The 13,721-nt window shown below is 42.2% G+C and overlaps 1 protein-coding gene across 1 annotated transcript in view; it reads left to right on the top strand.

Moving 5' to 3' along the window:
- LOC141088062 (nuclease EXOG, mitochondrial-like) overlaps positions 1-13,721 on the top strand; it is a 50,909-nt gene that overhangs the window by 30,059 nt on the left and 7,129 nt on the right. The window contains exons 6-9 of the mRNA XM_073573933.1: positions 10,655-10,686; positions 12,086-12,139; positions 12,326-12,364; positions 13,226-13,276. Coding sequence (XP_073430034.1) covers positions 10,655-10,686; positions 12,086-12,139; positions 12,326-12,364; positions 13,226-13,276 — 176 coding nt within the window. The remainder of the gene's footprint in view (positions 1-10,654; positions 10,687-12,085; positions 12,140-12,325; positions 12,365-13,225; positions 13,277-13,721) is intronic.

Raw genomic sequence — 13,721 nt, 5'->3', positions numbered from 1 at the left:
AAATTATTTTTTGCCTTGAAGCCTAACTCGTCGGGGAACTCCGCGCAGCAGGTTAAAATCGTCATCTCTTTGCTGCGCGGCGATCCCCAGGATTGGGCGTTTTCTTTGAAACCTGATGATCCTATTCTGAATAATGTGAACGCATTTTTTAAAGCCTTGGGGTTGTTGTATGATGAACCTAATGCTATTGATCAGGCTGAAAAGACCCTGTTGGCATTAAGCCAGGGTCGGGATTCGGCAGAGTTGTACTGTCAAAAATTTCGAAAGTGGGCGGTCCTTACTACCTGGAATGATGGTGCCTTGGCAGCCCTCTTTCGGAAGGGTTTGTCAGAAACTGTAAAAGATACTATGGTGGGATTTCCTGTTCCCTCTGGTCTTGACGATTCTATGTCATTAGCTATTCAGGTGAATCGGCGTTTACGTGAACACAGGACCACACGAGAGGTGTTGCCACCTGTTGAACAAATGTCTGAACCTATGCAATGTGATAGAGTTTTGTCTAGGGCGCAACGTCAGGAGTTCAGAAGGCGTAATAAGCTGTGTTTTTTTTGTGGAGATGCCTCGCATATTATTTCTGTCTGCCCTAAACGAGAGAAACGTTGTGCACACACGTTTTCTGTGGGTGGTGTTCAACCTAAGTTTCTTCTGGCAATTACTCCAATCTGCTCCCTGTCCACATTTTCCGCCAAGGCTTTTGTGGATTCAGGAGCAGCTCTTAACCTGATGGACTTGGATTTTGCTGAACGTTTTTGATTTCCTATGACACCTCTGCGGATGCCTATCCCTTTGAGGGGTATTAATGCTACTCCTTTGGCGAAGAATAAACCTCAGTTTTGGACCCAGGTGGTAATGCGGGTTGCCCCAGACCATCAAGAAAATTGCAGATTTTTGGTGTTGCATAATTTGCATGATACCATTGTTCTGGGGTTTCCCTGATTGCAAATCCATAATCCAGTTCTGGATTGGAAATCTTTATCTGTGGTGAGTTGGGGTTGTCGGTGTGCCCTTAGTGATGCTCCTGTTTTCTCCACCTCTCCCCAGTCGCATGATGTTCCTGACTATTTGGCTGACTTTTATGATGTATTTAGTGAGAATGAGTCTGCGTCTTTGCCTCCTCCTAGGAGTTATGACTGTGCAATTGAGCTGAACCCAGGGTGTAAATTCCCCAAGGGTCAGCTTTTCAATTTATCTGTACCCGAGCACGAGGCTATGTGATCCTATATTAAGGAGGCATTGGAGAAGGGTCATATTAGATCATCCTCTTCACCCTTAGGTGCTGGGTTTTTTTCGTGGCTAAAAAGGATGGTTCATTAAGGCCTGGAATTGACTATCGTGCCCTCAACAAAATTACTGTTAAATATCAGTATCCGTTACCCCTGATTTCTGATCTATTCTCCAGAGTTAAAGGTGCTTGCTGGTTTACCAAGCTTGACATCAGGGGGGTGTATAATCTTATTCGCATTAAGCATGGGGATGAATGGAAGACTGCGTTTAATACTCCGGAGGGACATTTTGAGTACCTGGTGATGCCTTTTGGGCTCACTAATGCCCCTTCTGTCTTCCAGTGTTTCATGAACGATATATTCCGAGACTTTGTGGATACATTTTTGATTATCTATCTGGATGATATTTTGATCTTTTCCAAGAATTGGGACTCTCATGTGGAACATGTTCGGACTGTGTTCCGGATTTTGAGGGAGAATTCCCTGTATGTCAAGGGATCGAAATGCCTTTTTGGGGTACAGAGGATTTCATTTTTGGGATTTATTTTGTCTCCGTCAACTATTGAAATGGACCCGGCCAAGGTACAGGCCATTTATGATTGGGTTCAGCCCACTTCTTTGAAGGCCCTCCAGAAGTTTTTGGGTTTTTCTAATTTTTATCGGAAATTTATAGCTAATTTTTCTGGTATTGCCAAGCCATTGACGGATTTGACTAGGAAGGGTGCTGATGTGCTGAATTGGTCTCCGGAGGCTGTTTCTTCCTTTCAGGAGCTGAAGCGAAGATTCACTTCTGCTCCGGTTTTGCGGCAACCTGATGTCTCACTCCCGTTTCAGGTGGAGGTGGACGCTTCTGAGATTGGTGCAGGAGCGGTGTTGTCCCAAAAAGATCCTGTGACATCTAAAATAAATCCGTGTGCTTTCTTTTCCCGAAAGTTCTCCCCATCCGAACGTAACTATGATGTGGGGAATCGGGAACTGTTGGCCATGAAATGGGCATTTGAGGAGTGGAGACATTGGTTGGAGGGAGCCAAACACCAAGTCGTGGTCCTTACTGACCACAAGAATTTGATTTACCTGGAGTTGGCCAAGCGCTTGAATCCTAGACAGGCTAGGTGGGCCTTGTTTTTCACACGTTTTGATTTTGTGGTCTCTTTTCTTCCGGGCACTAAGAATGTCAAGGCAGACGCCCTCTCTAGGAGTTTCCTTGCTGATTCTCCTGTTGTGACTAAGCCTGCTACCATCTTAGGCGAGGGGGTAGTTCTTTCTGCCATCTCGCCCGATTTGAGACGTGCTCTGGAAGAGTTTCAGGAGGACAAACCTGAGCGTTGTGCCAGTGGAAAGTTGTATGTTCATGACCAGTGGAGGAAGAGAGTGATGTCTGAAGTTCATTGCTCTGCATTGGCTGGTCATCCAGGTATTTTTGGTACTAGAGATCTGGTGAGTCAGTCTTTTTGGTGGCCCACCTTGTCTCATGATGTCAGGAATTTTGTGCAGTCCTGTGGGACTTGCTCCCGTTCTAAACCTTGTTCTCGCTCTAGTGGCTTGTTGATGCCTTTGCCGGTGCCCAGGAGGCCATGGACCCATATTTCAATGGATTTTATCTCTGATATTCCTGTCTATCAGAGAATGACAGTTATTTGGGTGATTTGTGATAGATTCTCTAAGATGGTCCATCTTGTACCACTCCCTAAGTTGCCATCTTCCTCTGAGTTGGTGCCCTTGTTTTTGCAACAGGTGGTTCGCTTGCACGGGATTCCTGAGAACATTGTATCTGACAGAGGAGTTCAGTTTGTGTCTAGATTTTGGAGGACTTTCTGTTCCAAGCTGGGAATTCAGTTGTCCTTCTCCTCTGCGTTTCACCCTCAGACCAATGGGCAGACGGAGAGAACAAACCAGACTTTGGAGTCGTATTTGAGATGTTTTATTTCTGCCGATCAGGATGATTGGGTTTCATTTTTGCCCTTGGCCGAATTTGCTTTAAATAATAGAGCTAGTTCTGCCACTTTGATGTCACCTTTTTTTTGTAACTTTGGTTTTCACCCTCGATTTTCTTCAGGGCAGGTGGAGCCTTCTGCCTGCCCAGGTGTTGACACTGTGGTGGAGAGAATGCACCAGATCAGGGACCAAGTAGTGGATAAGTTGTCTCTCTCCCAGGAAAAGGCCCAGCGGTTTTCCAACCGGCGTAGGACCGTTGGTCCCCAGTTTAAGGTGGGTGATATGGTTTGGTTGTCATCAAAAAATATCGCTATGAAGGTGGCTTCTCCTAAGTTTAAGCCTAGATTTATTGGACCTTACAAGATTTTGGAGATTATTAATCCGGTCTCTTTTCAGTTGGCTCTTCCTGTCACATTTAAAATTCATAATGTGTTTCATAAGTCCTTGTTGAAGAGGTTTGTTGAACCAGTAGTTCCTGTGGTGGCACCTCCTGACCCTATATTGGTTGAAGGTAACATGGAATTTGAGGTAGAGAAGATACTGGATTCCCGTCTGGCTAGACGGAGACTCCAGTATTTGGTTAAGGGAAGGGTTATGGTCAGGAGGATAATTCCTGGGTCTCTGCCTCTGATATTCATGCCGAAAAATTGGTGCGTGCCTTTCATCGGGCTCACCCGGATCGCCCTGGTGGCATGGATGAGAGGTTGGTGACCCCTCCTCAAGGGGGAGGTACTGTCGTGAGTTCATTTTTCCCTTCACCATTGAGGTCTGATGAACTCCCTCCTCTGGTGAAGGAAGGTAGTGAGGCTGATTACCAAACACCTGGGCAGCTAGATGATGACTGGGTGGCTGGAATTGAGGACTGGATATAAGGCTGCCGACGCCCTTCTTCCTGGCTGGTGATTTTCCTGCTGGATTCTTGGAGACCAGTCTGATTCCTGCTTCTCAAAGCTAAGTTTTTCTGCTCTGCTTTGTACTCTTCAGTTTTGTTTTTGTTTTGCCTTGTTTTTTGGGAGTTCTGCCATCCCTGGCCGGGGGTGAGCTGAATTGCATTTTTGTCTCTGATCTGTTGATCTTTTGCTCTGTCTTCAGAATATACCTGAGTGCTAATATAATCTTTTGAAGCCTAGCGACTTCAGGGCCTGTTTTTCCTATCAGTCGGTTGGCTCATTTTGATAGGGTTTTTGCGAATGGCAGACAGCAGCTTTCCTATCCTGTCCTATGTAGTTAGCTTGGGCCCCATCATTTGCTCAACCTATCTTTCTATCTTTGTTAGTGTTTTCATCTTGCTTCACCGTCATTATATGTTGGGGGCTGCCTATTGCTTTGGGGTCTGCTCTGGGGCAGTTTAGTTTTTCCCCTTTCTGTCTTTAGGCTATGTAGTTCTCGGCTGTGATTGAGGGGTCTAGGGCACCATAGGAACCCCCCACGGCTACTGCTAGTTGTTGTGGATAGGTCCAGGGGTCTGCAATCCGATAGCTGCCAACCTCTCTGGTTTTTCTGGACTTAGCTGGTATTTTGTTTTTTCCTCCTTTGGTGACTCATCATAACATTCAGCATTCCCCCAAATCCGGTGACTGTGAATGTGAATAGCGGTAAGTAACATTACTGCTAGTGATGAGCAAACGTGGTCAGATAAGGCCTCTTTCACACTTCAGTTTTTTGTGTCAGTTAAAATCCGCCAAAAGGATGGATAGCGGATCCGTTTTAGTACTGATGACAACGGATGCCACCCGTCCGTCAAGATCCGCCAAAAATGAAAGTCAATGGGGAAAAAAACGGATCCGCAAAGAAAAATGGCGGATCCGTTTTTTTTGAAAATCGGCGGATCTTGACTGATTGTCAAAAACGGAAGTGTGAAAGAGCCTTAAGGTGTTATCCGAGCATGCTTGGATACTAACCAAGTGACTTCTGCGTGCTCAAATACTATGTTCTAGTTTTCGCGCCTGCAGGTCTTGCGACTGTTCGACAGCCAAAACACATGCAGAGATTACCTGTTAGGGTTCAGTCCGGGTCTGTGCAGTAAATGGAACGAGGGACAGCTAGTGTGAGGGAAGCCCATAGAGCATTACTTGACTTTGTTAGTTGGACTTGTGGCCTAGCAGGAAATACCAGTGATCCCCCCCACACTAGGGCAATCAGGAAAGCGCCATAATTGGCGTATCTAATGTGATGAGCCAATTCTGGGGCAGCTGCGGGTTGGTATTTTTAGGCTGGGAAGGGCCAAATAACCATGGATCTTCCCAGCCTGATAATAGCAGCCTACAGCTGTCTGCTTTACCTTTCCTGGTTATGAAACAGAGGGGGCACCCACATATTTCTTGTAAATTATTTATTTATTATCTTTATCCCCAAGAGTGGTTTGCATGTTAATGACAAGGCCAATTTTTACAATTCTGACCACTGTCCCTTTATGAGGTAATAACTCTGAAGGAACGCTTCCATGGATCCTGGTGATTCTGACATTATTTTCTCATGAAATATTGTACCTAATGATACTGGTAAAATTTATTTGAATTTTTATGCCCTTAAATAACAGAGATATGTCACATAAAATACTTAATAAGTAACATTTCCAACATGTTTACATCAGCACAATCTTGGAACCAAAATTTTATTTTGTTAGGAAGTTATAAGGGTTAAAATTTAAACAGCAATTTCTCATTTTTACAACACCATTTTTTGGGGGGACCACATCACATTTGAAGTCACTTTGAGGGGTCTATATGATAGGAAATACCCAAAAGTGACGCCATTCTAAAAATTGCACCCCTCCCGGTGCTCAAAACCACATTCAAGACGTTTATTAACCCTTCAGGTGCTTCACAGGAGTTTTTGGAATGTTTAACAAAAAATGAACATTTAACTTTTATTCACAAAAAATTTACTTCAGATCCAATTTTTTTGATTTTCCCAAGTGTAATGGGAGAAATTGGACCCCAAAAGATGTTGTGCAATTTGTCCTGAGTGCGCCGATACCCCATGGTATAGCATGGCGGAGCTTGGAAGGGAAGGAGCGCCGTTTTACTTTTTCAATGCAAAATTGGCTGGAATTAAGATCAGATTTTTGGGAGGCAGAAAGAGCAAAAAGCAATTCATGAATTTCTTTTTTTTGTGGGGGGGGTTTATACCATTCCGTGTATGGTAAAATTGATAAGGCAGTTTTATTCTTTGGGTCAGTATGATTACAATGACATAATAATTATTCTTGCATCGCTTTATTCTGAGAGCTCTAACTTTTTTATTTTTCCACTGATGGAACTGTAGGGCGGCTCGTTTTTTGCGGGACAAGATGACGTTTTAAGCGGTACCATTTTTATTTATATCCATCTTTTTGATTGCGTATTATTCCACTTTATGTTAGGCAGTATGATGATAGATCATTTTTTTTGCCTTTTTTAATGGTATTCACTAAAGGGGTTAACTAGTGAGACAGTTTTATAGGTCTTGTTGTTGCGGACACGGTGATGCCAAATATGTGTACTTTTATTGTTTAGATTTTTTTCTTCATTCAAATATTTATTTAGTGATAGAATATACAGGGTGGGCCAATGATATGGATACACCTAAATAAAATGGGAGTGGTTGGTGACCTAGATCAGCGTGCTGAATTTGCAGAATGGGCAAAACAAAAATTGGAATAGGACCCTCAGTTTACACAGAACATTATGCTCAGTGATGAGGCAAACTTTTTTGGGTGGGCCATTTTTATGGATACACCTAAATAAAATGGGAATGGTGACCGTTTTCTTGCGTAGGGTGTCTTGCATTGAAATCTGCTGCAATGACCCGGGTACTGCGTTCACCAGACATCAACACAATTTCTATCCGCTCCTTACGTGTTAACCTCTGTGACATGTCAATGGCTGTAAACAAAAAGAACCTTGTAAATAACTCATGAAAGACTAAAGTTGCGATAAAACCAAGCACACCCTTTGTTTTTCTTGTGAAATTAGCAATAAGTTTGATGTGTCACATGACCCTCTTCCCATTGAAAAGAATAAAGTTGGAACCAAAATGGCCACCATGGTCACCACCCATCTTGAAAAGTTTTCCCCCTCCCATATACTAATGTGTCACAAGCAGGAAGTTGATATCACCAACCATTCCCATTTTATTTTGGTGTATTTATATAAATGGCTCACACTGTATATTGATTTTTTTTATTTTTATTTTTTATTCTATTTTTAAATATTTTTTCAATTATTTAAAAATATTTTTCTAATTTTTCCTAACATTTACACTTTGTCCCACTATGGGACAATCATTTTTTTGCAGGCTGATCGCTTCTATAGCATCCTGATGAAACAGCATCTGCATGCCATAGAAGCTGTCAGCGCTGCACTGTGCATGATCAACAAGTTTCCCAGCTCTGGTAACTCACCATGGCAACAATCGGGACCCCATGTTACGCTGCGGGGTCTCTGATATAAAGACAGAGGGGCTGTTAGCACTGCGTCGGCTCCCGGAATGCTGCGATCTTGTTTGATCACAGTATTTTGGGGGTTAAAGTGCCGGGAGCGTTCTGTGACCGCTCCTGGCACCTAATGCCGGGTTTCAGCTGTTAGAATCAGCTGACACCCGGCTGTGATCGGCCGCGTACTCCCCGTTAGCGCGGCCGATCTCGATGAAGTAATGATCTGTCCATGGTCAAATTGGCCCAGGGCACGTGGACGGAATATTACATCCGATGTCAGAAAGGGGTTAAACAAGGCTAAAGATCCTTCAGAGCCAACTTTAGAGTTTATTATATCTATTCTATCTATATCTGTATATAAGATTGCTTCATTAGTTTGTAAACTAGTTTTAATTTACATAGTGAATTATAGTATGTAAAAGATGATGTTAAGAACACATTGCATATGCATGTCGCACAGATGTCACACGGAGACTGGGGGAGAAAACAAATTGCACACTCGCATGGCATAAGTTCAGCCATACGGATTCCACTTGTCCAACTTTTCTGAAGCAACATCAGATCAATATTTTATACAGGAGTGTGAATGAGCCCTTATACCCAGTATACAGGACAGGATAACCCGTACTGTGCAGTGTATATATACATGGAATAAGGGCTTATGCACACAAACGTATAAATTGGGTGTGTGCTATTCGATATTTTATTTTTATCAGATTTTTTCTTTTATCAGATACTATTGAATGAGGAAGTGCAATATTTTTTTCCCATACTGACTCGGTATGAGAAAAAAAGCTCAATATACAAATATTACCCACTATGTTAACACCGCACTATAGCTATATACTGTACATGACACAGGACAGGATACACCTAGAATGGTGTATATATGGCTACATCACATAGGAGACGCAGAGACTGCTGTGTATACATATTACACACACAATAATGGCCTAAAGTGTTGGAACCCTTGAAATTGTTCCAGAAACTGAAGTTTTGACAAAATTGTTGGCACCCTCATCTTAATACTTGGTTGCACACCCTTTGGAAACAATAACTGCAATCAGTGGCTTCCCATAACCATCAAGAGCTTCTTACACCTCTCAACTTGAATTTTGGACCACTCTTTCATGCAAAAATCCTGACAGGGCGCAGTCCATAAAGCATAGATTTTTGCTAAATAAAAGTATTTAGAAAACTGTTTATTATTTGTGTATTTATTTATTTATTACATTTCTCGGAGAACCCCTTTAAGGCCAAAACCAGTTGTGCCCATAAGTCGTGAGAAGCCTATTTCATGTATAGAGCATCGGCTATAGGTGGCTGCCGGTTATGAGGTCACGGAATGTTGTGACATCACGATGACATAGAATCAACTGCCGAACGGAACTTCTCTGAGGGTTTCAGTCAGTGGAGTGTGAGTAACATCATTTATATTAGCTCCTGATTTATGTCCTATTATATCCCATGTGTCTGTGACTCTGGCTCCTGATTTATGTGCTATTATATCCCATGTGTCTGTGACTCTTGCTCCTGATTTATGTCCTATTATATCCCATGTGTCTGTGACTCTCGCTCCTGATTTATGTCCTATTATATCCCATGTGTCTGTGACTCTCGCTCCTGATTTATGTCCTATTATATCCCATGTGTCTGTGACTCTCGCTCCTGATTTATGTCCTATTATATCCCATGTGTCTGTGACTCTCGCTCCTGATTTAATTGCTATTATATCCCATGTGTCTGTGACTCTCGCTCCTGATTTATGTCCTATTATATCCCATGTGTCTGTGACTCTCGCTCCTGATTTATGTCCTATTATATCCCATGTGTCTGTGACTCTCGCTCCTGATTTATGTCCTATTATATCCCATGTGTCTGTGACTCTCGCTCCTCATTTCCCTCATTCTCTAATATCTCAACTTTATTTTTTGCTAATGTTTAAACTGTGTCATCTATGTAACCGGCCTTCTCTCTTTGTATCATCCACCATCCATGTGAACAATACAGTGCAATGTATAGATTAGGTATAATTAGGAATATAGAAATAACTGCCATAAATATTTAATTTTTACCATTTTGTAACAGTTACATAACATTTAGAGGGTCTAAGGGGTAACGTTGTCCCTTGTGGAGGCGCCAAGTTGGTGTGGGGAGACTTATAGGCCAAGTAATGCTCCTCTTGTAATTTTAATATGCAGGGCGCCTGTTCAGAGGAGGAGGACAAGAGCTCTAGCGCCACCTATTGGCGATAGCTTTGTGCTAATAAGGAGTAAAAAATCCAAAGTACTTGATTGTAAATGCAGCTTCTGGTTTGGTTTCCTATCCAAAGTCATGTGCCAAGGCTCATGAAAGGGTCGATATTGACTTTTAGGATTGCCTCCTCTAATGGGTGGCTCTAGAGCTCCTGTCCTCTTCCTCTGTGAAGAGGCTATGTGCTTTATATTTAGGTGATTACATTGATAAAATTTTGATTTAAGGTAAAGAATCTAAGAGGGTTGTACAAGATTTGAAAAATTCTGTCTCTTTTCTTCAAAAAACAGCGCCACACCTGTCTGTTGGTTGTGTCCGGTATTACAGTTCAGCTCTATTCATCTCTATGAAGCCGAGTTACAATGCCAAACACAAGCCGTGGACAGGTGCGGCGCTGTTTTTAGAAGGAAGCAGTTATGTTTTTCCAGTCCTGCACAATCCCTTAAAACCCTATTACATGGATATGGGATTGGTTGTAGGTTTTTGTCACTCCTGACAGTTACTGCTGTTACTGGGGATTAGTAATCCATGAAATGGGATGACATCACACAGTGACATCATGGTGCCTGCCGAGGGGACACTCACTAGAGGGCTGCAGTCGGGAGTAAAGTGGAAGGAAACGTTGCATTAGCCTCTTTTTTATGTCCTTTATTATGTTTTGATAGGTTCTCCTTTATGTATAGGTGTTAACCCTGTAATGTCAGGACATCACTTCCCTTTAATAATGGAATCGTTATGTAGTTAATCCCTGCAATTCTTCACAAATATCAAAACAGGAATGAAATACAATGTCTGCTATAATTCTTCTTTTTCTATTATTTTATAGTTTATGAGCGAGAATCTAGTGAGGAGAATGAGGTAAATGCTTACTTACCCTAAATCTGCAATTTCTCTGATAGACTGGGGCCACTGGATGGCGGAGAGTCACCTTCCATGTCACCCGTAATCTCCTGCAATTCTGCTTCCCACAGGGAAACATTGCAGCTCCATGTCAGAATGACCGGGCGACTCTATTACTGCCGAGCATTAGCCGAAGGGCAAGTTCAGATGTGGCAGATTTACAGTGTCCCATTTTTGGGAAATTCATTCATGGTGGGAGGAAACTGTGGGCCCCTTCACACGTCCATATAATACCAATACCGGAAAAAATAGTATCGGTGTCATCAGTGTTTTGCATCAGTGTACTTATCAGTGTGTCATCAGTGTATTGTCAGTGTGTCATCAGTGTACTGTCAGTGTATCATCAGTGTACTGTCAGTGTGGAATCAGTGAGCCATCAGTGTGTCATCAGTGTACTGTCAGTGTGTCATCAGTGTACTGTCAGTGTAGTATCAGTGTGCCATCAGTGTACGGTCAGTGTAGTATCAGTGAGCCATCCGTGTACTATCAGTGTAGTATCAGTGTACTGTCAGTGTAGTATCAGTGTGCCATCAGTGTACTGTCAGTGTAGTATCAGTGTACTGTCAGTGTGCCATCAGTGTACTGTCAGTGTAGTATCAGTGAGCCATCAGTGTGTCATCCTTCAGAAAGCTCAAAGCGTTATTGTGTTATTAGAGTACACACTATTTAGAAACCAATTCTCCACCAATTGTGATATTTTACAAATTGTTAAAATATAAACTTTAATTAAATAGTATAAAAAAGGAGTAGTTACTCCCATATTACTCTAATTAGTGTTTTTTTGTATAAATATTTTTTCTAGTATTGCATTAAAGATTACATTTTAATGATTTGTAAAGTACCACAGTTGGCGATGACTTGGTGTCATTAGTGTGTCCCCAGTGTCACCCGAGTGCTATCAGTGTATCATCAATGATTCGTCAGTGGGTCACCCATGTGCCATCCATGTGACATCCGTTTTTTTCCAGTATGGCTTTATAAAAATCAATTCCAAAGCTTCTATACTTGCAGTGTTAAATATACACGGACGGCACATGGATGACACATGGATGCCATTCGTGTGCTATATGTGTTGTACATGGACCCATAGACTGCTATTGGCCTCTGTCATCTGTGCTGCTGGTAAAACGCGGACATATGAGCAGCCCTATAGGTTGTAATGGGTACGCGTGGATATATGTCTCCAGTACGGGTGAAAACGGCTGCCAGACGCCCTGGAGACACGTACATGTGAACAGGGCCTTACACTACGCCAAGTTTCAGACATACAACAGTTGTACATTTTAGTGACCATTGATGATCTGTTATCAGCTATTGAGCAGATACAATAATTCCTAATAGTCTTCCTTCTCTTCAGTAGGATGACGTTAGAAGAGGAGTACAAGGAGTACAAGGAGTTCCTGCTTGAGCTGTATGTATATCATATAACTGGGATTATTGATCCTCCTGGACTCTCCCTGTAATGATCCACCACAGAGATGTTCGCTATGAGTCTGCATTGGTTATATTAAGGCTCAATAGTATCATTCCTCTTCCTACCATCATGGTGACTGTGTATGTGTAATATTATTCATTCTGTTTTCTTTTTCTTTAATAGATGGAGAGTCAGCATAGAGCTATGGGAGGTAGAATTCGAGTATGTATCTTATTATATCTTCCACATTCATATAGGAGTAGTATGTGTCCCAATAAGGGGAGGACTCCATGGTGGTGATATCATGGCGTTACTGTTCCCACTCAGGGGCATTTATACTGTTTCCATAAGAAGGATGACATTGCTTTCAATAATAAAGAACTTAGACCCAAATTAATTCTTCATACTGTTCCTCATCCCTTTTATTCGTAGAATAACAATACGGTCAGGAGCCAATTACAGTAATGCCCCAAATTTATCCGGACTCTTGACCAACCAAATGTTTTCTTGGAGCCTGAGATTAAAGGATCATCCTTCTGTGTAGCACAATCTATGTGATGGCAGAGCTGGAGAGATTCTGGAGGTTATGTCCATGCTGTTATCTGAGGGACAGGTTATATAGATCGTGGCCCAGATTCATCACCACCTTTGTGTCTACTTTTGTGTGTTGGCACCTTTTTTTGTTGTTTTTTACCCTTTTCATTATTTGCACCTTTTTTAAGTCAATTTTACATGTGCTCGCCTTTTTACTAATTTTTGCTGCTTTGTGGCTGTTTTTTAACAATTCCAGATATTTTCACCTGTTTTTTCACAGATTCTCTCTAGTCTCCTTCTTCCTCCCTCTGGTGTGTTTTTCAGTACTCCAAAATATGAGACCAAACATCACAAACGCAGTTCAAAAGACGAAAAAAGCCTATTTTTTACTTTGCGACAAATTCATGAATCACGCACATTATTTTGATGAATTCTGTGCCAAAACAGCAACAAATACCACTAGACATATAAGGAAATTGACTTATAAAAAGCCGCAGATGATGAGCCAGTGTGATATGATTCTAACCAGAGCTGTATGTTCTATTATAGGAAAAACAAATTTGGAGGAGCATCCCGCGCGCCTACCCTGGAGACCATCTTGTAAGTTGGTATTATAAACAGAGTCATATTTCTGAGCTGTTCCCTCAGATATACTATTGCCATAATCAATGTACTGTATCTACAAGGGGAAATGATGTAAGAAAGAGTTGGAAATTCATGAGGATTTCACATCCCCTCATTGTCACTGTGCCACCATCAGCAGACACAGGCACGCTCATGTATAAATACTCTTCTAAGACAAAGTATCAGTGTGACCCTTCACAGCCAATCAGAATCCAGATTTCAACATCTCAATTTCCTTTAAAATGAAGAGCAGTGATCTGGTTGGTTGCTGTAAGTGTGACAAGCGTCAGCTTACGCTGAGTCGTTTTTCCTTTTAGAGTGAACCCTCTGGGCCGTGGCACCCACCCACCTAGGGCGAGCGAACCTAGTGAGTGTACAGGGAGTGTCAGGGGCAAGACCAAGGGGGTGAGCCACCACGGCA

Source organism: Dendrobates tinctorius, unplaced genomic scaffold (genome assembly GCF_039654945.1).
Source record: "Dendrobates tinctorius isolate UK_male_01 unplaced genomic scaffold, ASM3965494v1 ptg000037l, whole genome shotgun sequence".
Classification (NCBI taxonomy): Eukaryota; Metazoa; Chordata; class Amphibia; order Anura; family Dendrobatidae; genus Dendrobates; species Dendrobates tinctorius.
The sequence above is the reverse complement of the archived record's forward strand: the minus strand, read 5'-3'. Positions and strand labels throughout refer to the sequence as shown.